The sequence below is a fragment of the Neomonachus schauinslandi genome, chromosome 1 (assembly GCF_002201575.2).
Source record: "Neomonachus schauinslandi chromosome 1, ASM220157v2, whole genome shotgun sequence".
Lineage (NCBI taxonomy): Eukaryota > Metazoa > Chordata > Mammalia > Carnivora > Phocidae > Neomonachus > Neomonachus schauinslandi.
In genome coordinates, this window is record NC_058403.1 from 189,381,269 (window position 1) to 189,405,968 (window position 24,700).

Genomic DNA, 24,700 nt, shown 5'->3' on the forward strand with positions numbered 1-24,700 from the left:
ATGGCTAGGGGTAAGTGAGCCTGCCCAGCTCCTGAGGCTCTCATTGGCAGTGTCTCTGGTTGTTTTAGCACTGCTGCAAAAAGTTGTCAACTCAGCAGCTGAGAGGTGCTCCTGACTAGTGAGGGCATGGAGACAAATTTGGTACCCATGTACATTTCCAGGGAGTGAGGGGCTCAGGCAGTGCAGAGAGGGGTCTAACTTCTTTCACTCAGCATGATTGTTTTGAGATTCATTCATGTTGTGTGTATCAATAGTTCATTACTTTTATTGCTGAGTAGTATTCTATTATATGGCTATAACAAAAATGTCTTATCCACTCACCTGTAGATGGACATTTGGGTCATTTCTAGCTTTTGGCTGTTCCAAATAAAGCTTCTATGAACACTAATGTACAAGTATTTGTACAGACATATACATCCTTTCCTGTGGGGTAAATACCTAGGAATTGTATGAATAGGATTGCTGGATCATATGGTAGGTGAATGTTTAACTTTTTAAGAAACTGCCAAACTTTTCCAAAGTGGTTGTACTAATTTGTTTCCACCAGCTGTGTATGAGTTCCATTTTCTGTACACCTATGCAGCACTTGGTATGATCAGCCTTTTTAATTTTAGCCTTTCTGATAGGTTTGTGTTATCTCATTGGGATTTTAATTTGCATTTCCCTAATGACCTGTGACATTGAATATCTTTTCTTATGTTTATTACTTATCTGTATGGTTTTGTTTTGTTTTGGGTTTTTTTTGGTAAAGTGTCTGCTAAAATCTTTTACTCATTTTAAAAATTGAGTTGTTTAAGGCGCACCTGGGTGGCTCAGTTAGTTAAGCATCTGATTTTGGCTCAGGTCATGATTTCAAGGGCCTGGGATCGAGCCCTGCATCCAGCCCTGCACTCAGTAGGGAATCTGCTTGAGATTCTCTCTCTCTCAAATAAATAAATAAAATCTTTTTTAAAATTGAGTTGTTTAATTTCTACTGGTTGAGTTTTGAGAGTTCTTTATATATTATTTTTACAAAAGATTTATTTATTTGAAAGAGCTCATGTACACACAAGTGGGGGGAGGGGCAGAGGGAGAGCATCTTCAAGCTGACTCCCTGCTGAGTGCGGAGCCCTCTTGTGGGGCTTGATCTCAGGACCCATGAAATCATGACCTGAGCTGAAATCAAGAGTCAGACATTTAACTGACTAAGCCATCATGGTGTCCCCTCTCTATATATTCTTTTTTTTTTTTTTAAAGATTTTATTTATTTATTTGACAGAGAGAGAAAGCACGAGCAGGGGGAGTGGGAGAGGGAGAAGCAGGCTCCCTGCCGAGGAGGGAGCCCGATGCGGGACTCGATCCCAGGACCCTGGGATCATGACCTGAGCCGAAGGCAGACACTTAACCATCTGAGCCACCCAGGTGCCCTCTATATATTCTTGACACAAGTTCTTTTTCAGATATATGGTTTGCAATTTCCCCCCAGTTTGTGACTTGTCTTTTCATTTTCATAACAGCATCTTTTAAAGAAGCAGAAGTTTATGAATTTCTACACAAATTTTTCCTGGGATTTTGATTGGGATTGTATTAAATTTATAGATAAATTGGGAGAGAAGTGACATCTTAATTATATTGCCCACTGATCCATGAACAAAATATCTCTCTCCATTATTTATATCTTTTTTTTTTTAAAGATTTTACTTATTTGAGAGAGAGAATGAGGTAGAGAGAGAGCATGAGAGGGGGGAGGGTCAGAGGGAGAAGCAGACTCCCTGCTGAGCAGGGAGCCCGATGCGGGACTCTATCCCGGGACTCCAGGATCATGACCTGAGCCGAAGGCAGTCACTTAACCAACTGAGCCACCCAGGCGCCCTATTTATATCTTTTTCATTTCTCTCTGCAATATTTTGTGGTTTTCAGGGTACAAATGTTTCACATCTTCTGTCAGATTTATCCCTAAGCCTGTCTTATTTTTGATGTTATAAATTATATCATTTTTAAATTCAATGTTCAGTTTTTCATTCAAAAGTTTAGTTCAAAATACTAATATATAGTTGACTTTTGTAGACTGATATTGTATCCCAGAACCTTAAAAAAAACTCATTTACTAGTTCTAGTATATTTTTTTTTTGTGGATTCTATCATATCTTTTATCTAGAAGATTATACCATCTCTGAATAAAGACTGCTTTACTTTTTTCCAGTAGATGGCTTTTATTTATATTTCTTGCCTGATGGCACTGGCTAGAATCTCCAATACAATGTTGAATAGCATTGGTGAGAGTGGACATCTCTGTCTTATTCCTGCTCTTAAAGGAAAGCATTCAGCCTTTTATAATTAAGTATGATATTAGCTGTAGGTTTTTTTTTATAGCTGTCCTTTATCAAGTTGACGAAGTCCTCTTCTATTCCTAGTTTGCTGAGAGTTTTTGTTTTGTTTTGTTTTTTTAATCAGGCATGGGCTTTGGACTTGTTAAATGCTTTTCCTGAATCTACTGAGATGATCATATGTTTTTTTTGAGTTTGTGAATATGATTGGTATGTTAACATTGATTGACTTTTGAATGTTAGACTAACTGTATTCCTATGATTAACCCCACTTGGTCTTGATGTGTCATCCTTTCAATACAGTTTTGGATTTGACTTGCTAAAATTTTTTTTAGAATTTTTGCTCCTGGGGGTGGGCGGCTGGCACTCTGCTGGGCACCTGGCCTCGCCACCTGGCATGGCCACTCCTTGAAGGTACCTTGATCTCCCTCCCAGGGATGGTCCCCCGAGGATGAGTCTGTCCCCCATCACACTGACCCTGGCCCCCTGCGCCCACAGCCACCTCAGCACCAGCCCCACCTGAGAAGCTGGAGGGAGGTGGCTGCCCCATACACCCCCTGCTCCGCCTAGCACCGGGAGGAGGCAGGGCAAGGCAGGTGTGCAGATGAAGAGCCCAGAAAAGAAGCGAAGGGGGTCAAATAGTCAGGGCCCTTCATACTTCCATCTGATGGAGTTCACACCATGCCTGACTCCCATGGTGGATCACCTGGTTGCATCCAACCCTTTTGAGGATGACTTCGGAGCCCCCAAGGTGGGGGGCACAGCTCCCCCATTCCTTGGCGTCCTGGACCCTTTGGAGGCTTCTGTGTACAGCGGGCATGGCAGGCCAGGTACCCCTCAGGCTATGGCATTGGGGGTAGAGGCAGTCCCCGGCCTCTTCATTGACAGCCCCCCCTTCCCTCCCAACCCTGTGGGCCCTGCTTTCAACATGAACACCCCTCCCCAGGGCCCTGGCTACTCACTCTCAGGCAACATGAACTTTCCTACCCAACCCTTCAACCAGCCTCTGGGTCAGAACTTCAGCCCTCCTGGTGGACAGATGATGCCAGGCCCATTAGGGGGATTTGGCTCCATGATCTCACCCACCATGGGACAACCTCCCAGAGGGGAGCTGCTCCCTCTCTTCTCTCCCCCAACGCTTTGTGCAGCCAGGAGCACCTTTTGGCCCCTCTCCTCCAGAGACCTGGTCAAGGGTGGGGGAACTGTGGATGCCAACAGCTTGGCACCCCCCAGCCAGGCAGGTGGGGGCTCAGCGCTTTGGCCTCCCGCAGGCCTGGTGTACCTGTGTGGTGCCTGTTGCAGTGAGGTGAATGATGAGCAGCAGGCCATTCTGTGTGAGGCCTCCTGCCCAAAGTGGTTCCACCACGAGCGCACAGGCATGACAGAGCACATATGGGCTGCTGACCACTGAGGCCTCCGCCGTCTGGGCTTGTGATCTCTGCCTCAAGACCAACGAGGTCCAGTCTGTACATCCATGACGGTGTGGGGCAGCTGGTGGCTGCTAACAGTGGGTGACACTGGCGAGGGTGATGGTTTCCAAGTCTGGTTCTTGGTCCTTGTTTCCAGGGTCTTCCCGTCCCCGTGGGGCAGAAACACAGTGGCTCCTGGGGGCAGAGAAAGAAACCAAAACCCTGCCAAGCATTGTAGTGGCTCCAGACTCTGAAGGCCTAGGGGTATTACTGCAAGAGAAAAGAGGCTGGAGGAAGTTCTGGAGGGCAGGGGTCTCCTCTGTGCCAATGATGGACGCCCCAGCGCCTGTGCCTAACACTCCTCTCCAGCCCCACAGCTGCAGCCTGAGTTTTTGGAGTGAAATGCTAAAGCTTTCTGGCCAGAGGAGTTGAGACTCCATCCTTGTAGTCTCCCTTTCATGAGCTTTAGGAGACAGCTTTAGGGAATAAATGGGGAATTTTTCCTTTTCTTACCCATCCCTCGCCTCCTCCAAGACCTACCCAAGTCCCACCCCCTTAAAGAACCAAATAGCTTAAAGAAGCAGGAGAGCTCTTGGCTGGGGCAGTTTCTTGGTGATTTGGGGCTTCAAGACTATGGGTAAGAGATGCTGTCTGGACATGTGTCCCTCATGCCAAAGCCACTGGCCCTTTCTCAGCCTCTCTTGGGCTTTTCTCCTAATGACCATATTTTTGCCCAAAATTGGGATATGCGGTCTGACAGACCAGAATATTTGAGATTCAGACTGTCCTGGAACCTGGACTCTGTACCACCCTCCCCGCCTTGCCCGTTTCTTGCACAGTAGCGTCCGTGCTGGTCTAGAACTCTGGGCACCTGTATTTCTCTGCCTCCCTGGCTGGATTGAACGAAAGTTTGAAAAAGCACAGAGCCCTTATCCTGTTACAAGGATCCCTGTCCCAGCCTGTGGCGGGGGTAGGGGGGGGAGGGGAGGAGGAAGGACTGTCATTGCCATGGCCTAGGGGTATTGGTGGGTATTGGTTTGTGGTTTCTTTGTAATGTCTTTGGTTTAGGTATCAGGCCTCAGAGGCCTTCTTCTCAAAGAATTGGATTTTGGCTGTATTTTCTCTATTTTTCCATTTTCCATTTCATTGATTCCTATTTTTGTCTTTCCTTTCTTCTACTTACTTTGGTTTCAATTTGCTTTTTTTTTTAGTTTCTCAAGGTAGAAGCTAAGGTCATTGATCTGAGATCTTTCTTCTTCTCTAATGTAGGTTTTTAGTGCTTATGTTTCTCCCTAAGTACTGCTTTAGTAGCATTCCATTAATGCTGATATATTCTATATTTATTTTCATTCAGTTCAAAATACCTTATAATTTCCTTTTTGATTTCTTAGATGGATCCATGGATTAATTAGAAATGTTAGTTACTTGGGGCGCCTGGGTGGCTCAGATGGTTAAGCGTCTGCCTTCGGCTCAGGTCACGATTCCAGAGTCCTGGGATCGAGCCCCGCATCGGGCTCCCTGCTCAGCGGGGAGCCTGCTTCTCCCTCTGCTTCTCTCTCTCTGTCTCTCATGAAATAAATAAAATCTTAAAAAAAAAAAAAATCTTTAAAAAAAAAAAAAAGGAATGTTAGTTACTTTCCAAACATTTGTAGATTTTCCAGAAATCTTTTTATTGATTTGTAATTTCATTTCAGTGTAGTCCAAGAACATACTCGGTATGTGTTGAATCCTTTTAAATTTATTAAGATTTGTTTTATGGCCCAGAATATGGTTTATCTTGATAAATGTTCCAGGTACACTTGAGAACAATGTGTATTTTGCTGTTTTTGGGTGGAGTGTCTTATAAATGTCAGGTTTGTTGATAGTGTTGTTCATGTCCTTGCTGATTTTCTGCTTACTCATTCTATCAATTATTAAGAGAGGTCTACTGAAATCTCTTGACTATAATTACAAGTTTTATATATACTTTGCTCTGAAATCCACTTTGTTTGATATTCATAGAACTTCAGCTTTCTTTTGACAAATGTTAGCATGGTGTATCTTTACCATACTTTTACTCTTAACCTATTTGTTATCTTTATGTTTAAAGTACTTTTTTTGGGGGGGCGCCTGGGTGGCTCAGTTGGTTAAGCGACTGCCTTCGGCTCAGGTCATGATCCTGGAGTCTTGGGATCGAGTCCCTCATCGGACTCCCTGCTCAGCAGGGGGTCTGCTTCTCCCTCTGATTCTCCCCCCTCTCATGTGCTCTCTCTCTGTCTCATTCTGTCTCTCAAATAAATAAATAAAATCTTTAAAAAAAAAAATTAAAGTACTTTTTTTGTAGATAACATATAGTCTGTTGTTGCTTTTTTTTTTAACCAATCTGACAAATTTTGCCTTTTAATTGGTGTGCTTCTACCACTGACAATTAATGTGATTATTGATATGGTTAGATTTGAATCTATTATCTTGCTATTTGTTTTCTATTTTTTAAATCTCTTTATTCCCCTTTTTCTTTTTATCTGACTTCTTTTGAATTAATGGAATATTTTTTATGATCTCATTTTATCTCCTTTGTGGGGTTATTGGCTATAACTTTGTTTTATTATTTTAGTGTAGTTACTCTAAGGTTTACAGTATCATTTTTAACTTATTGGTCTACCATCAAGTGATATTATGCCACTGCATGTATAGAATAAGAATGTTACAGTAATGTGCTTCTGTTTTCTCCTTCTAGCCTTTATATTATCATTCATGAATTTTAATTTTGCCTAAGTTATAAATACCACAATACATTGTTGTTATTTTTGTTTAGTCAGGTTAATTAATTAATTAATTAATTAATTCAAAGTAAGCTCCATGCCCAACCTGGGGCTTAAACTCATGACCCCGAGATCAAGAGTTGCATGCTCCACCAACTTAGCCAGCCAGGAGCCCCTAAATAGTCAGTTATCTTATAAAAATATTTAAATAGGGGTACCTGGGTGGCTCAGTCGGTTAAGCATCTGCCTTCAGCTCAGGTCATGATCCCAGGGTTCTGGGGTTGAGCCCCAGTCAGACTCCCTGCTCAGTGGGGAGTCTGCTTCTCTCTCTCCCTCTGCCCCTCTCCCCACTTGTGCTCTCTCTCTCAAATAAATAAAATCTTAAAAAAAAATAAAAATATTTAAATAGTAAGGAAAAATTCTTACATATATACTCTTATACTTAACCTTCGCCAGTGTTCTTTATTCCTTTACATAGATCTATATGGTATCTTTTTTTTTTTTTTTTTTTTGCCTGAAGAACTTCCTTTAAAACATTTCTTATAGTGCAGGTTTGCTGTTGATGAATTCATTCAACTTTTATGTCTTAGAATATCTTTATCCTGAATTATTTATTTAAAGATTTTTGGGGGGCTTTCTTTCTTGCTTTCTTTTCTTTCTTTCTTTCTCTCTTTCTTTCTTTCTTTCTTTTCTTCCCTCTCTCTCTCTCTCTTTCTTTTTTCAGAGAATAAACTCAGGTTTTGTTGGTTCCAAATTAAATAATGTAAGAATCAATCCCTAATTAGAGGAGGTCAAAGAGACCATTTGAGACCACTTCCCCATGAGACAAGGGAGGCAACTCAGATCCAGAAATGAGAAGTGACTTCTGGGTGGTCTCATGTCCATGACAGCAGAGGCTGGACTAGAAGTGAGGTCCCCAAACTCCAAGAAGTTAATTAATTGTGACTTTCCCTCCTTCACTTATTTATTCTTCAAGCACATATTTTGTATTTAATTCAGTGTCAACTGCTAAGTTCAGACACAGTTGAATTTAGGATGCTAATGTTCCTCATTGACAGGCAGCTCTCCCCCATGTGGTCACTCAGGGTCCCAGGTTCCTTTAGTCTTGTGTCTCTGCCATCCTCTTGAGGTCAGAAGTCCCTTACCCTAAATCCAGACATTAAGCAGGAAAAAAAAGCTCTTTTTTTTAATTTAAATTCAATTAATTAACATATACTGTATTATTAGTTTCAGAGGTAGAATTTAGTGATGCATCAGTCTTATATAACACCCAGTGCTTATTACATCACATGCCCTCCTTAATGTCCATCACCCAGTTACACCATCCCCCCACCCACCTCCCCTCCAGAAACCCTCAGTTTGTTTCCTATGATTAAGAGTCTCTTATGGGGGCGCCTGGGTGGCTCAGTTGGTTAAGCGACTGCCTTCAGCTCAGGTCATGATCCTGGAGTCCCGGGATCGAGTCCCGCATCTGGCTCCCTGCTCAGCAGGGCGTCTGCTTCTCCCTCTGACCCTCCCCCCTCTCATGTGCTCTCTCTCTCCTCTCATCCTCTCTCTCAAATAAATAAATAAAATCTTTTTTAAAAAAAAAAGAGTCTCTTATGGTTTGTCTTCCTCTCTGATTTCGTCTTGTTTATTTTGCCGGGGTTTGTTTCTTTTAGTAACCTGAATCATGCTGTATGTATTGTTCTTTGATGTGCTTGTTGGAGATGTTCTCAGCCTAGCACACTCCTTTTATCCATTATATTATTCCACAGAATTAGTGTCACTATTTGGGTTGCTTCATTCTGCTGTTATAATTTATAAGTTATGCCCACTTTTGTGCACAAACTTGAGCACAGGGCTGGAATTTGAGGGGAAGAGTGTCAGTTTGAGTCCTTGTTGATCTGAGGTGAAGACATGTTGACTTGGTATTGAGCAGGTGGCAGGCAGTGCATGCTGACTCGGGCAGGAGGGTGGCTGGACTGTGGATTTGGGACCCACAGGCTGATGTATCATGTGTGACAGGGACGTGGCTGGTTACTCCTGGTCATGAATTCCTTTAACTTTTGTTTTTCTGGGAAACTCTATCTCTCCTTCTATTCTGAATGAAAGCCTTACTGGGTAGAGTATTCTTGGCTGTAGACTTTTTCCTTTTAGCACTTTGAATATATCATGCCACTCTCTTCTGGCCTGCAAAGTTTCTGCTGAAAAATCCACTGATAGCCTTATGTGGTTTCCCTTGTATAAAACTGCTTTCCTTTCTCTTGCTGCTTTTAAAATTCTCTCTTTATCACTACTTTTGGCTATCATACTTACTTTGTGTCTTGGTGCAGACCTCTTTGGGTTGGTTTTGCTGGGGGCTCTCTGTGCCTCCTGGATCTGGATTTCTCTTTCCTTCCCCAGATTCAGGAAGTTTTCAGCTACTATTTCTTCAAATAAATCTTCTGCCCCCTTTTCTCACTCCTCTTCTTCTGGGATCCCTATCATGTGACTGTTATGCTTGACAGTGTTGCTGAGTTCCCTGGGTCTATTCTCATTTTGCATATTTTTTCCCCCTCTGATCTGCTCAGCTTGAATACTTTCCATTACTCTGTTCTCCAGGTTGCTGATCTGTTCTTCTACTTCCTCTTGTTTGCTATTTATTCCAGGTGGTCTATTTTTATTTCCATTTAGTGAGTTCATTTTCTCTAATTGGTCCTTTTTTAGGTCTCCTATCTCTTTGTGGAGGGTCTCATGGAGGTCCTGCACTCATTCCTCAGTTCTAGCAAATATCTTTATGAGCATTACTTTAAATTTGTTATCAGACATATTACTCATCTCAATTTTGTTTAGGTCTCTTGCTATGATTTTGTTCTGCTCTTTTATTTGGGACATATTCCTTTGTCTCTTCATTTTGTCTGTTGCTATGTCTATTTCTATGTGTTAGGAAAGTCAGCTATGTCTCCTGCACTTGAAAGTAGTGGCTTTATGAATAAGAGGTCCTGTAGTGCCCCACAGTGCAATGGCTCCTTTTCACCAGAAAATGGTGCATCGGGGGTGTTTCCTATGTGTGTTACTACACGGGTGTCCCACTGTTATGGTGGAGCTGTGTTTGCCTTCAGTTCAGCCTGCAATGGCTCTCATCCTGTTGTGGGCAGAGTCTGGTGCCTGTGGTGTTAATGGGCCAGTCCGGGGCTTCCTAGAGCTTGAGTTGAGTAAGACCAGGTGTTTGCCAGAGGTGAAGCATCACCCAAACTGCAGGGCACTTTCCCTGTGTTGTCCCCTGGGAAGCTTTTATTCGTGGGTGGGGCCTGCAGTCAGACCAGCTGCCTACCCCCAGCCCACTGCTGGGGTCACAGTCAGACTGGTGTGTGGTTATCTTCCCCTCTCCCTGGAGCAGGACTCACTTCGGAGTGGTGTTGGCCCTTGTCTGGACTGCTTGTACACTGCCAGGCTTGTGGTACTGCTTTGATGGGATCTTACCAAGACTGTATCAGAGTGGGTGGACCTGCTTCACTGTGTCTTCTTGTCTACGTCTGGCTGTGGAGAGTCTATTCTGCCAGTCTTCGGGTCACTTTCTGGGTTATTTATGCCAGTGTGGGTGTTTTCTAGGTGGCCACGCTGCAAGAGGTGAGCCCAGGGTCCTCCTACTCCACCATCTTCCCAGCAGCCTCTGCCAAAGATGTTTTTACTATGAGAGTGCCTGGCTGGCTCAGTCACTAGAGTGTGGGACTCTTGATCTTTGGGTTGTGAGTTTGAGCCCCACATTGGGTTGTAGAGATTACTTAAAATCATTTTTTTAAAGATTTTATCTATTTTAGAGAGAGAGAGAGGGAGAGAGCATGAGTGGGGGGGGCAAAGGGGGAGAAAGGGAGAGAGAAAATCTCGAGCAGACTCCCCACTACTCGAGCCTGACACAGGGCTCAATTCCACAACCCTCAGACCATGACCTGAGCCAAAACCAAGAGTCTGATGCTCAACCGGCTGAGCCACCCGGCTGCCCCGAGATTACTTAAAATCTTAAAAAATAAAAAAGATGTTTTTACTATGTATAGATTTGTAAGTTGTCCCTTTTTTCTTTCAGTATTTTAAAGTGTTACTCCACTGTCTCTTATTTGCATTATTTCCAGTGAGAAATATGATTATCATTTTTATCTTTGTTCTTATGTAGTTAAGAAGTCTCTCTGGCTGCTTTTGAGATTTTATTACTGGTTTTGTGTTATTTGATAATAATACCCTTTGATGTAGTTTTATTCACGTTTCTTGTGCTTGGGTGAGTTGACTTTGTATATGTGGTTTTATAATTGTCATCAAATTTGGAAAATTTGGGGGCATATTTCTTGAAGTATTTTTTCTGTCCCCCTTCTCTTCTTTCAGGTACATGCAATAGGCTGTGTGAGGTTGTCCTACAACTCACAGATACTCTTCATGTTGTCTTTTTTGTTACTCTTCCATCTCTCTCTATTTCATTTTGGATAATTTCTGCTGCTATGCCTTTAAGTTCATTAGTCTTCTGTATTGTCTAATCTGCTGTTTAATTTAATCTAGTCTATTTTTCATCTCAGACATTCTGGTTTTTATTTCTAGAAACTTGATGTATGTCTTTCTTATGTCTTCCTTGTCTCTACTTACATTTAAGATAACATTGTGTCAGTTCTGAGGTGGTTTCAGCTGGTTATTTCATTATTATGGATCATGTGTCCTGACTCTTTGCATACCTGATAATTTTAGATGCCAGAATTTTACCTTGTTGGGTGTTGGATATATTTGTATTCTTATAAATCTTCTTGAGCTTTGTTCTAGAAATCAGTTAAGTTACTCGGAAATTATTTGGTCCTTTCAGGTCTTTTATGATTTGTTAGGTAGGTCCAAAGTAGTGCTCAGTTACTTAAAGTTTTTATTTAAATTCCAGTTAGTGAACATACAGTGTAATATTCATTTCTGGTGTACAATTTAATGATTTAACACTTCTTCCATACATCACCCGGTGCTCATCACCAGTGCCCTCCTTAATCCCCATCACCTATTTAACCCATCCCCCACCCACTTCCCCTCTGGTAACCATAAGTTTGTTCTGTATAGTCAAGAATCTGTTTCTTGGTTTGCTTCTGTCTTTTTTCCCCCCTATGAACATTAGTTTTATTTCTTAAATTCCACATATGAGCAAAATCATATGGTATTTCTCTTTCTCTGATGGACTTATTTTTTTTTTTTTTAAGATTTTATTTATTTAACAGAGATAGCGAGAGAGGGAACACAAGCAGGGGGAGTGGGAAGGGTACAAGCAGGCCTCCCGCTGAGCCGTGAGCCTGATGCGGGGCTCAATCCCAGGACCCAGGGATTATGACCCGAGCCAAAGGCAGATGCCCAACGACTGAGCCACCCAGGCACCCCTTGATTGACTTATTTCACTTAGCATAATACTCTCTAGCTCCATCCATGTCATTGCAAATGGCAAGCTTTCATTCTTTTTATGGATGAGTAATATTCCATTGTATATAGATGCCACATCTTTATCCGTTTATCAGTCTATGGACATTTGGGCTCTTTCCATAACTTGACTTTTGTTGATAATGCTGCTATAAACATCAGGGTGCCTGTATCCCTTCAAATTAGTATATTTGTATTCTTTGGGTAAATACTTGGTAGTACTGGATCATAGGGTAGTTCTATTTTTAACTTTTTAAGGAACCTCCATACTGTTTTCCAGAGTAGCTGCATCACTTTGCATTCCAACTACCAATGCTCAGTTAAGCAATAATTATTCTTCACTACTGAGGCAAGAACTTCTTGAGCACTCTAGCCACTATCTTATGAATTATGAGTTTTTCCAATCTGGCTGATAGGAACAGACACTGTTCCCAACCAACCCTAGACACTGTTGCCTTTAATCCTTTCTGATGGTTCTTTCCTTGGTTTTGAGCAGTTCCTCACACACATGTGCTAATCAGTGATCTGCAGAATACTCTAGTGAACTTTCTGCAAATCTGTACAAGGTTTTTTGTATAAGGGTTTTTTCTTTCTGTGCTCTCCTTCCTCTCTGGAATTCTGTCCTAAAGTTTGGTTTCCCCAGACTTTCAGCTCAAAGAGTTCACCAGGCTACCCAATGTTCCCCTTTCTATGATGTGGCCTAAAAATACCCTCAAGGCTATAAACTGGAGCAATCTCAGGTTCAGGGCTCACTGCATTTGTTTTCTGTCTCTCAAGAATCATTGTCCTTCATTGCCTGGTGTCTAGTGTCTTGAAAACCATTGTTTTGTATATTTTGCCTAGTTTTGTTTTTCATTATTTTAGGTGAGAGGGTAAATCTGGTCCTTGTTACTTGATCTTGACTAGAAGCAATGGTCTGATCAATTTTGTTTTGACAGCCCTCCAAGGAATTCTGGTGCATGTTAAAGTTTGAGGACTAGATAGATCTATGAATTGAACATTAGGTGATTGTTTCACTAACACTCTCAACCACCATATATCATGAAGACAGGATTACATGAGTCAGTGTATCTAATATTTGGAGGAAAAGATTTTTTTGTAAGGAAATTTATTCATTTCTATGCTTTGTAGCATGAAAGATATTTCAGTAATTGTGAGATATTTGAAATATTTATACAGTCTGGATATATGGAGATTTAGGCAAGGAGGGGAAGATTTTGTGAAATAACCTTATTTCATTAATTTGCTATGGTACATAGTAGTCAGACATTTAGCTTTAAGCTACCTAATAATTTCTTTAACTATTAAATTTTTATAAATGGTAAGTACAAATTTGAGTAGAATTAGTGGCCTAAGGCTATGTACCTACCATAAAATCGCTCTGATTTAAAGCAGACAGAAAACCAGAATACCAGTTCTTCTAGAAGTCGGGAATGTGACTGCTGTAAATACTTTGAAGGAAACTAATCAAGCTGTTGCATTCCTTATTTTTAAAGTTTCCTGCAAGAAACTTTAAAATAGTTTAACATATGTATAAAATTTGTGCCACCTTTATTAAGCAGCTAAAGCAGAAGTAAATTTAAAGATTTTATTTATTTTTTTGTCAGAGAGAGAGAGCACAAGCAGGGGGAGCGGCAGGCAGAGCAGGTAGAGGGAGAAGCAGGCTCTCTGCCAAGCCAGAAGCCCAAAGTGGGACTCGATCCCAGGACCCTGGAATCATGACCTGAGCCGAAGGCAGACGCTTAACCGACTGAGCCACCCAGGTGTCCCAGCAGAAGTAAATTTAAATTGGTGAAATAGGTAAGTGTTGACTTTATAAACTTTACCCAAATTATTAAAAAACAAAACCCTGACTCCTAGGAAAGTGAGGGCATAGATCCAGATATACAAGCCTTCCCACAAAATCAATGGAATAAATAAAACTGTTTTTTTAAAAGAAGACTTAATAAGAGGCACTGAAACTAAGGAAAGTTCTTACCTACATGGCAGAGGCTTTGAGTTGTTGAGAGGTAACAGGTTGGGCCAAACTATCCAAAGACTCTGGGAATTCCCACACCACTCCCCTCTTCTGTGAAAGAGAGAGTGGGTAGACAAGATTCTTTGTCGAAGCAGATACTCTTCCACTATTGCAGATAAATAACAATGTTCAGAGAACAAGAACTTTAAACAAGATCAGTGATGAATTACAGTTAGAGAATGATATCAAATGGAGTTTTGAGAGGGTGGGAGGAAATGAGGTAAAAACAAATTATACTATTGTACAACTAACAGGTGGACTAGAAAAAGGAGCTGAGTCATTTTTGCAGAGAGCAAAGTGAATGGTATGGATTAAATTGTTGAGAAGAATAAAGGGATAATGTATATTAAGAATGTTTGGCATATAGTAAGTGCTCAATAACATCTGTTGTTGCTATTAAATATTAGCACTATTTATAGAATACATACTCTCAAGTGCCTTGAAAATTTTAAAGGAAGTAATATGGTTTCCTTAAGAAGCTTGCATTCTAACATAACATACACAATCGGCAAAAGAAATTACATTATTAAACCCATGGAACTGGAACATATAAAAAAATATCAGGGCCGTCTGGCTGGCTCAGTCAGTAGAGCATGTGATTCTCAACCTCAGGGTTGTGAGTTCAAGGCCCACATTGGGCATGGACTCTCCCTAAAAAAACAAAAGCCAAAAAACCCAAAGCCAGACAGGGCACCTGACTGGCTCAGTTGGTAGAGTCTGTGACACTTGATCTTGGGGTTGTGAGTTTGAGCCCCACGTTGGGGGATTTTATTAAAAAATAAAATCTTCAAAAAAAAATCAGAAATGAGGAAAACATACCTAATGTAGTGGTTGTTTATGAGTTGGGGCAACCTCATAATACCTTTCTTATAGTTGTTAGATTAAATGAAGTATAGGACTTGCTACATGATAAATGATCAATAAACAATAGCAGTTTTTTTCCTTTGGGACTCAATTTTCTCATTTTTAAAAAGAAGGCAGTGAGTATAGTGGTTAAGAGTGTTGACATCAGAAGAAATGGGTTCTTATACCAGTTCTACTGCTTATTACCTATGGGCGCCTTGGCAGGTTACTTAGCCTCTCTGACCTTGATTATCCTTATCTTTACAAAAGAGACATTTCAGTAGGCCATTAACATCCTGTTTTGTAACCTCTATTAGAAGCTACTTGATGTGTAGCATATCTCAAAAGGAAATCTGAAAAATCTACTCTGACATCTTCATTTGTTGTTTTGTGTTTATTTATTTTTTGGTTTAGGTTTTGGATGCTAGAGATGGACACGAGAATTCCTTCCATCTATTTTGCTTAATTAAACAGATTTGGGAGAAGTTATGTGGAAGGAGACCCATTTTCATTTGTCTTGAGAAATTTAGAGTCAATTGGCGAAGACACTTATAATCAGGTGAACATTGTTTTAAGGAATTCTATATAAAATTTAAAACAGACATAAAGGCTACTTAAAGGATACAGGATTTTTTTTATCTAACAAGCTTCCAAAATGCAATTTTAAGTTACTCAGCTGTTAAGCAACTCATTACATGTATTTCCAGTGCAAAGGAAGGTTCTTTTCAAGGAAGATATAGTCTTTAATTCCATTTAAGTTAAATTCTAGGAAAATGTGCAGATCTCTCAGGTAATTGTATAGACTTTTAGTTGTTACAAAATTAAATAGTATTTTGCTTCACATCAGAAATTAATAAACATTTCTATTAAATTGCTTAAAGAGTTTAAAGTCTAAGTGCAAAAAAAATTGCTTTCAGGAAAATTTGCATTTTCCTGGTGCTCTTTAAATGTTGTATATTTAATTACATTTAATTTCACCTTGCTTGTTATTGCTGGAATATCTGGAAACTTTTAAAAAGGGCAGAATAAACCCATTGTAGCGTACAAAATGGCTTTACCTTATTATCCACCAGAGTAAAGTTTTTGCTTTTGACTGTTCAGGATCATTCTGAGAAATGACAGTTTTCTGAGGTGTAGTTCTGCCAAATGGAGCTTTACTCAGAAGGCCTTCAACAATACAAAATATCTTACTCTTTTTCAAACTTTTCAGATTTTTCTTATTCAACCCCATCCTGCAGAATGCACCTTGAAATAAGCAACTACAGAACCTCCTAGGATAGCACTGTTAGAAAGAAATTAAATATTTATCCTGGCAACAGGTCTAATTATTGTCTTATCATTGTGAATTTATAAAGTCGTAGCAAAAGCAAAACTGGAATATCTGGATTAGTGATCAGCAAGGGAAAGAAACAAAGGGTGATTTAAATATTTTTTAAAAAATTGATGTTTCCAGTTTCTCCATTACAAACAATGCTGTAATGAACATTTTTGAATGGGACAAACTTTTTTTTAAAGATTTTATTTATTATTCATTTATTTAGAGAGCAGGCAGGTGAGTGGGGGGAGGGGCAGTGGGCAAGGGATAGAATCTCTAGCAGACTCCCTACTGAGTGCTGAGCCTGACTTGGGGCTCCATCTCACCACCCTGAGATCAGGACCCCTGCTGAAATCAAGAGTCGGACGCTTAACTGACTGAGCCACCCAGGTGCCCCTGAACATAACAAAGTTGAAAATTTTCATTACCATAAATACCTGGAAGTGGAATTTTTAGATCAAAGAATATGCATGTTTTACAATTTTATAGATCAGTTAAATAAGTTATTTTATGTAGCTACAATGGAATGCAGCTCTTAAAAAGAATGAGTTAAATCTATAAATACTGATATTTTTAAATGTCCACAGTATATTATTAAATTGAAAAGGAGTTGCTTAGCAGTATAAAATCCCATTAACATTTATATAGAGATGTTAGTATTTCAGGGAGGAAACTGTGGAAGAATATATGTCAAACAGTGGTTGACTCATTTATCAAATTCAAAGATTACTTTTTAAATCATATAAGTAATGCACAGATAAATGCGTGGATATTATTGTAAAAATAAATTAATACAGATATACAAACACTTGTATTCAAATGTTCAAACAATCTTATTCATAAAAGCTCAATACTTTAAACAACCCAAAGTCTATCAATTGGTGGATAAAGAAATTGTGGTATATCCATAAGGTGGGATACTACTCAGCAGTGAAAAAGAACAAACTATTGATACACATGATAACATAGATGAATCTCGAAATCATTATGCTAGGAGAAAAAAGCCACACACAAAAGATTACATACTGTATGATTTCATTTATATGAGATTTTGGAAAGGGCAAAGCTATTGTGACAGATCAGTGTTTGGCCAAGGGCTGGAGGTGAGGGAAGAGGATGAATACAAAGGAGTATGAGGGAACTTTTGGGGGTAATAGAAATAATTGATATCATGATTATGGTGTTGGTTATGCTACTGTATACACTTGTATTCATATAATTGTACAGTTAAAATTGGTGAATTTTACTACATGTACAAATTATATTTCAATAAAGCAAAATTTTTATTTATTTTTTAAAGATTTTATTTATCTATTTGACAGAGAGAGAGATAGTGAGGGAGGGAACACAAGCAGGGGGAGTGGGAGAGAGAGAAGCAGACTCCCAGTGGAGCAGGGAGCCTGATGCGCGGCTCAATCCCAGGACCCTGGGTTGATGACCTGAGCCGAAGGCAGACGCTTAATGACTGAGCCACCCAGGTGCCCATAAAGCAAAATTTTTAAAGTACAGATTAAGGTCTTTTGACTACTACACCAAAACCAGGTTCCCTCATTTCCTGGGAAGGCCTCCTCCTCCCTCCAAACAGGTTAAACAGGTAACCACTATCACTACTGCAGATTCTACTTAGAAATTCTTGTTCTGGGGCGCCTGGGTGGCTCAGTCCTTAAGCGTCTGCCTTTGGCTCAGGTCATGATCCCAGCCTCCTGGGATCAAGCCCCGCATCAGGCTCCTTGCTGGGCTGGAAGCCTGCTTCTCCCTCTCCCACTCCCCCTGCTTGTGTTCCCTCTCTGTCTCTCTGTCAAATAAATAAAATCTTTAAAAAAAAAAATTCTTTTTCTGCATTTTACACACACACACACACACACTCACACTCACAAATACCCAGGGGAAATCTACAGTATATTGTTTTACTTCGTTCATTATTTGGCGTTCTCCACTAACTGTATCTTGGAGACCTTTTCATTAGAATTTATAATTCTACATTATTCTAATTTCTGATAGTTTTATGCTGTATGGATATAATATAGTTTATTCAGCCATCCCCTCTATCACTCAACCATATTTGAACGTCATGGTGTGCCAACTCCAGGGAATACAATGGCATACAAAAAAGGATTTGAGTCCTGTCTTCTCAGCGTTTTCAGACAAGTGGGGTAGGGAGGAAGGTTGTCAATAATATTATATGTGAAATCAAAACTATTAAGAGTGGTTATGATTCTTTGAGCCTGAGTAATTCATCTAGTGAGATCAAACAAGTATTTTCCAAGGGAGTTAAACTTTTAATCAGATCTGAAGGGTGGGTGATAATGACTTAACTAAGGTAGGGGTGTAGGTAGGGGTAGCTGCTAATCCTGAACTGCACCAACAGCATGGAGGAAATACGGGGATATGGCGAAAATTATGGGGAATGCGCTTAAAAAAAATTTTTTTTACAAGATGTATACCTCATTTTGTAATCAGAAAAACATTAAGATCATAAATATTTTTAGAACGAGGAGGCTTTCCACTTTCTTAACATAAGGAATTAAGTTTTCCATGCTTCAGGGAGAGAAATGATACAAGAAAAGCAATCTTTCCTCGTTGGCTTCTCTTAAAAAGCTGTACTAGTAGATGAACGTATCTCGGAGCTCTCTCCTCTTGACACAGCATTAGGGATATTCAGTATGACCTGGAGTGGACGGGTCAATGCGTCTAGGCCACAGCGTCTACGTCTGCACAACTTTTAACCACTTATCTCCTGGGAAAGGAAGGCCCATCTTCACCTCTCCACTAGGACAAGTGTCTGGTGCCGCGCAGGAAACGTGTACCGTGGCGGACCGGGGAATCCCCAGCGCTCGTAGCGTTTAAGAGTAGGGCACTCAAAGGGCAAGAGGAACCGAGCTTCACTTCCTAACCCACAATGCACAGAGCGCCTTTCCGGAAGTAAGGACTACAACCTCCTGGAAGTATTTATCCGGGCGGAAGCGTTTCGCCTAGAATCTGATTGGAAGTGACCAACCGAAGCATTGTGGGACTTTGTCCGTCTCCCAGTACGCATGTGCTAATTGGCTTCGCCCCGCGGGTCCGCGTCCGGGAGGTGACGGCGGCCAGAGAATCACGTCGGCGAAACTGGCCAATCCCTTTCGTGCGCAGGCGCAGTGGTTCGGCCAGCACCGGAAGCGCAGGGGGTTGGGGCGGCGGTGACGCGATTCTGTCCGCGTTGGAGGGGCCGGGCCGCAGCTGGAGTCGCCGCGGCTACCGCGTGACGTGGCATAGCAGAAGCCTAAAACGCCAGTCCCGGAGCTGCCGCGCCAGTCGTCGAGCAGCGCCCCGTTAGTTCTTGTTCCAGAGCTTCGTCCAACACGCCGGCTAGCGAGCCGTCTCTGCCGCCCTCTTTCTCCCTCAGCTCCTCTTTCTTCGCTCAGTTAGTTGGGAGCGTGAAAGGAGAAGGCCCGGGGACGCCCCAAAACCCCTTCTGCTCCTGCCCATCGCAAGTGCCACTACTGCCATGGGCCTCACCATCTCTTCCCTTTTCTCCCGCCTCTTCGGCAAGAAGCAGATGCGCATTTTGATGGGTGAGTGAGGGCCCGACAACCGAGGGCAGGCCGGGTCTCTGCTTGGGGCGGCCTCGGGGCCTGTTTGTCCCTCCGCCCGCTCTGGTGGGGGAGGGGCGGCGGGCTCGGGGTCAGGAGGAATTCTTAAGGGGGAACAATGGGGCGATAGGTGGGCGGTCGCCCCAGATCTGTCTAAGAGGCCGGACAGGGTCGCGGGACAGGTTTCTTCTTTCTGGCTTTGGCTTTCTTTACTTGATCTTACTGAAAGCCAGGCAGGATTGGGCGGAGATGTGGGGGAAGCGAACTCTTCTGATCTCGCTAAGCCCGGAAGACATTGGCGAGGCCCGTTCTGAGAGTGCGGTCTGGCTCGGGCTTCTCCGGTGTGGGCAGCGGTGAGGACGGAGGCAGAACTGCTCCAGTCTTCCTCGTCCCCCTTTCTGCTCCGTGTACACACACTGCACACTCCAGTGGTATGTGGCGCGAGCGGTCGCCGGGAGCCCGGGGCCGCCCGGGGCAGGAAGTGACCAGGCCCAGAGCGGTGGCAAGGGAGCACCCTCGGTTTCAGAAGAGTCCGGAGTCCTCAGTGCTCACTTCGCCAAACTTACTTCGCTCTGGATTCCACTTCATATTCTTTTCCTTATTAATGTCCCTGAAAACTGAGTTTATCGTGAATCACCTTTTGGCCACTCTCAAAAACTAAATATGTTGGTTTACTGTCTTTGGTTTTCAAACTAATTTTTATCTAGCTGGTTAAGGTTTAATGAAAAAACTTTTAAAGTTAATTTTTTAAGCCGATAACAAATTTCTAGTAACTGAACATTGTGACCCTTAATTTTAGGGTACCTTTATTTAGTAATAATTGTAAAGGGCTTTTTAAAAATTTCTTTTGGAAAATAGGCTTTTGAAAACTGCTCTTCAGCGCCTGTTTTTTTTTTTTTTTTTTTAGCTGAGGGAGAAGGGGCTTGTCACTTGGGTGATGTAAGCGGCCCCTCCCCCATATTACTGTGAGTTGTCTCTACATCACAGCTAAGCTCTGTGGACCTCAATAATGCAAAAAGGAGCTCCTCTAAATTAAACGTTCAAACTTGTCGGTTCATCAGGAGCTTGTTTTTTTAGAGTGGGGAGGAAGTTATATTTTCTAGTTCTACTACCATTGAAAGTTTTCCGAAGCAAGATTCAGTAGTAATTCGAGGTGTATGAAGGTTACACATTTAGTTCTTTTTTCTCTTAACTGTTATTTTTAGCTTCTTCACAATTCATGGAATAGTTGTTAATAATTCATTCATAAAGATAAATCAAAATGTTTTCTCTAAAAAGTTTTTTAGATTTCATTTATAGAGACAATTTTTAAAGGAGGGCAAGCATATTAAGTTTTTAAGGTGCCTGAAAGTTGACAGTCTAAAAAGCATCTGAAGTCATTGGGAGGACTTTGGACTGTGATAAATGAATTTCCAGGCCGTTCCTTAAAGAAATTAACTAGTTCCTAGTTGTGTTCCTGGAAATGTACTATGTTGGTCCTTTTATTTAAGATTGATTGTAAATGAATTGCTGTGTTTTGTACCCTAAGTCTTTTGTGATGGCTTAAAGTTTCAGCAGGAGAAGAAAAGTAGAGTTATGCTGTAAGCACTTTCCTAAATTTACTATATTAGGGGAGCATTTTTCCTACCTCCAAAAAATGACAATTGAAAGAAAATGGAAAAGTATTTAACTTTGTGCATTTGTGCAAGAGATAGAAGTCATGATTTGGAATTACTTTTTTAATGTTAAATGTTTTATTCTGGTTTCCTGTTCTTGTTTTGCTCTTTAATTTTGGGATAATCAGGTTTCCTTGATTAAAAACACTAAAGTCACAAGGTCAAGTTTTATAGTAACTCATCAAATGAAGCATAACCTTAGGATATTGCATGGGTAGGGAAAGAGGTGATTTGGAAGTTTTGATAGTTGATTTTTTTGGTCTAGTTTTATGAAGTGACTGCATAAATAATCACTCTTAAGGTCTCTGTCCCTATTCAAGTTTAGAATTGAGTTAATGATTGCTTTTTTCATATTAATGTTCTCTGGCAGATATGTGTGCTTCCTTTACCTTTATAAGGCTTACATAAAATTCATACCTTCTTGAGTCAGTGACTTTTTCATACTTTATCATTTTAAAGTGTTACTGAAAGATAGCAGTTAGCTCATGAGTCTGGTTTGCCAAATTACTGTGAAGTTTAAAATTTTACACTTGTTCTCCTAGAAGTTCAAATAATTTTAAAAGGTGTTTGAACTAATTAAAAACCAATGCAGTGTTTTAAATGTAATGTCACTTAAAGTATAGATTGACAGAAATTGTCTAGTTTTTTTTTTTTTTGAGAAATCACTCGTGTGAATGATATTACTGAGCTTAAATTCAAAGATGATCAGTTTCCATCTTAGATTTTCCATGTAGCCCTGCATTACCTTATTTTTAGACTGATCTCCAGTGTCTTGATCTGTGATAAGATGTAATTTTGGGAAATGATTCCCCAAGTTTTGTTTACATTGGAAAACACTAATGTGTTCTGTAGAGGAATTATTAATTCTAAGCTCTTTGAACTTATGAGTTTTTGCCTATTGAAAAGCTGAGAAAATGTTGCTTTTTAAAAGATTGCTAATAACAGTATAATTCTGTATTGTCTTATATGTGACTGGTTTTGGGGGGATCGGGGAGGTTCTTTTATTTGCCAATTTGAAAAATATTACTAATATTTTAAGTGAGGCTTCAAGCTAAAGAGTGGTATTTCATGCTTTTTCCCTAGCATATTTTGTGAATAGATTTATTATGTGATTTTTAATTTTTTGTCCTCATTCTAAAAATAACATGTCTTTTTTTTAATTTTAAAAGAATAAAGTAATAACTAACTATAATTCCACCATTTCACTCTTGTTAACATTTATTATATTTACTGTCAGGTTTTTAAGAGGAAATTGGAGTTCTCTCTTTTTGACTTAGCTTATTATGAGCATTTTCTCAGGTCATTAGTTGAAAACATAATTGGCAGCCTTTAAAAAAAAAAGCCCTTCTGATTAGTTATGTGATATAAGGAAACAATAGAAAAGGCAAAAATCTTAGGTTGATGCTGCTAGAAGTTGATACAGCCATTTTTAGATGTACCCTCTGGCATTATTGCAGATGGCTTTCAGACTTTGATAATTTGCTGCTAATTAACACATTGATCAAAGTGCAGATATTTCTGATCTTTTGGGTAGAAGTAAAATCTAAGCTTATAATAATTTTTCTGTATACCTGGTAGCCTCACTTTCAGTTTTGATGGTCAGACTTCTGAGGAATTAGGTAAAATACTAAGATACTGTATGTCCACCAGAAAAACCAGAAGGCAAGATGGCAGTGTATAAATACCATTTGAGAGCTCTGGTATAGACTTAGGCGTTTTGGGGTTTTGGTTTTAATTTTTAAAAATTGAGATGTAATTCATGTAACATAAAATTTATCTCTTTAAAGTGTACAGTTCAGTGGTTTTATTATATTCACAAACTTGTGTCACTATTGCCACTGTCTTTTTTTTTTTTTAAGAGCACATGAGTGTGTGTGTGGGAGGGGTGCAGAGGGAGAGGGAATATTAAGCAGGCTCTACGCCCATCGCAGAGCCCAACAGGGGGCTCAATCCACCACCCTGAGATCATGACCTGAGCTGAAATCAAGAGTTGGACGCTTAACTGACTGAGCCACCCAGGTGGCCCACCAGTATCTTAATTCTAGAACATATTCATCAGCCCAGAAAGAAACTCTATACCCATTAGTGGTTACTGCCCCCCTTCTTCCCCCAGTTCTTCTGCAACCACTCATCTACTTTTAGTTTCTGTGGGTTTGTCTAGTCAGGATAGTTCACATAATGTAATCGTACAATGTGTCCTTTAGTGCTTAGTTTCTTTCATTTAGCATAATGTTTTAAAGGTTCATATTTTATCGTGTGTCAGTACTTCATTCCTTTTTAAGGCTGAAGAGTAATTCCTTTCTATGAATATACCACATTTTGTTTATCCATTCATCATTTGATGGAAATTTGATTGTTTCCACTCTTTGACTGTTATGAGTAATGCCGCTGTGAACATTTGAAAAGTTCTTGTACGGGCATATAATTTTAATTGTCTTGGGTAAATAAATACCTAGGAGTGGAATTGTTGGGTTCTGTGTTAACTATATTTAACATTTTAAGGAACTGACAAAACTGTTTTCCATTTCAGCTACACCATTTTACATTCCCATCAGCTGTGTCTCAGGGATCTAACTTCTCCATAAGACTTGGGGTTTTGCATACGTCTTCTACTGCTGTGATTCTGGGGACATTTCTGAACCTCAGATGCTGCGTTTGAAAAATAGAGGGTAGTTGTAAGGTTTATATTACAAAAATGTATGGAATCACCTAGTGTGGTGCTCAGAACACAGTAAGCACTCAATTTAAATTATTTTTAAATAATTATGAAGTTGTATTTTAAGCTTCCTTGTAGAAAATTGAAAGATAAAAACATGAAAAAGAAAAATACTCTGAAATTTTATCCACCTGAAAATATACTTTTTTCATCCCAGTCTCCTTTCTGCATTTTTTTTTTCCAATTTGAGGTCATGGAGTCTAGTGTCTTTAACTTAAAATATAAATATTTCTTGCTGCCACACTTTAGTAGACATGCTTTTTAATGATTGGCTAAGAGTTTTGGGGTAGTTTTGTTGCTGTTAAGACTTTGGTCAAAGTGCAGGTCCAGTTAAGGAGAACAAGTAATTCCAGTATCTTTCAATACAGTGACTTGTTTATGGGGGTGAAAGGGAGGGAGGGCATTACTGGAATGTACAGATTAGTCTTATCTTGGCTATATGAGAACTGGTTATAGTTTCATTTTGTGAAGAAAACTCATTGCCAGATATTGCAACAGTAAGGAAGGAGGTACTTAAGAAATGATTGAAGTAGCACAAAATTGTTCGACCAACATGTTTTTGAGTAAAGAACTATATAATGAGTTTTAAGTGATGGTATATGCATCTTTAATCTCACAGTAGAAATCCCTTTTTTAAAAAAAATTCTGGTTTGCATTTATATAGCACTGTTATTTTTTTTGTGCAACTCAAAAGATATATTCATGATTTTAGAATCTTGTATGGGGCGGTGAGCT

At 40.2% G+C, this 24,700-nt stretch overlaps 1 protein-coding gene and 1 pseudogene across 1 annotated transcript in view; both read left to right on the forward strand.

The window, feature by feature from the left end:
* Positions 1-19,338, forward strand: LOC110585073 (annotated as a pseudogene).
* The window catches only part of ARF4 (ADP ribosylation factor 4), a 19,819-nt gene continuing 13,878 nt past the window's right edge, over positions 18,760-24,700 (forward strand). The window contains exon 1 of the mRNA XM_021695225.1: positions 18,760-19,576. Within this exon, the coding sequence (XP_021550900.1) occupies positions 19,510-19,576 (67 nt within the window). The 5' untranslated portion in view covers positions 18,760-19,509. The remainder of the gene's footprint in view (positions 19,577-24,700) is intronic.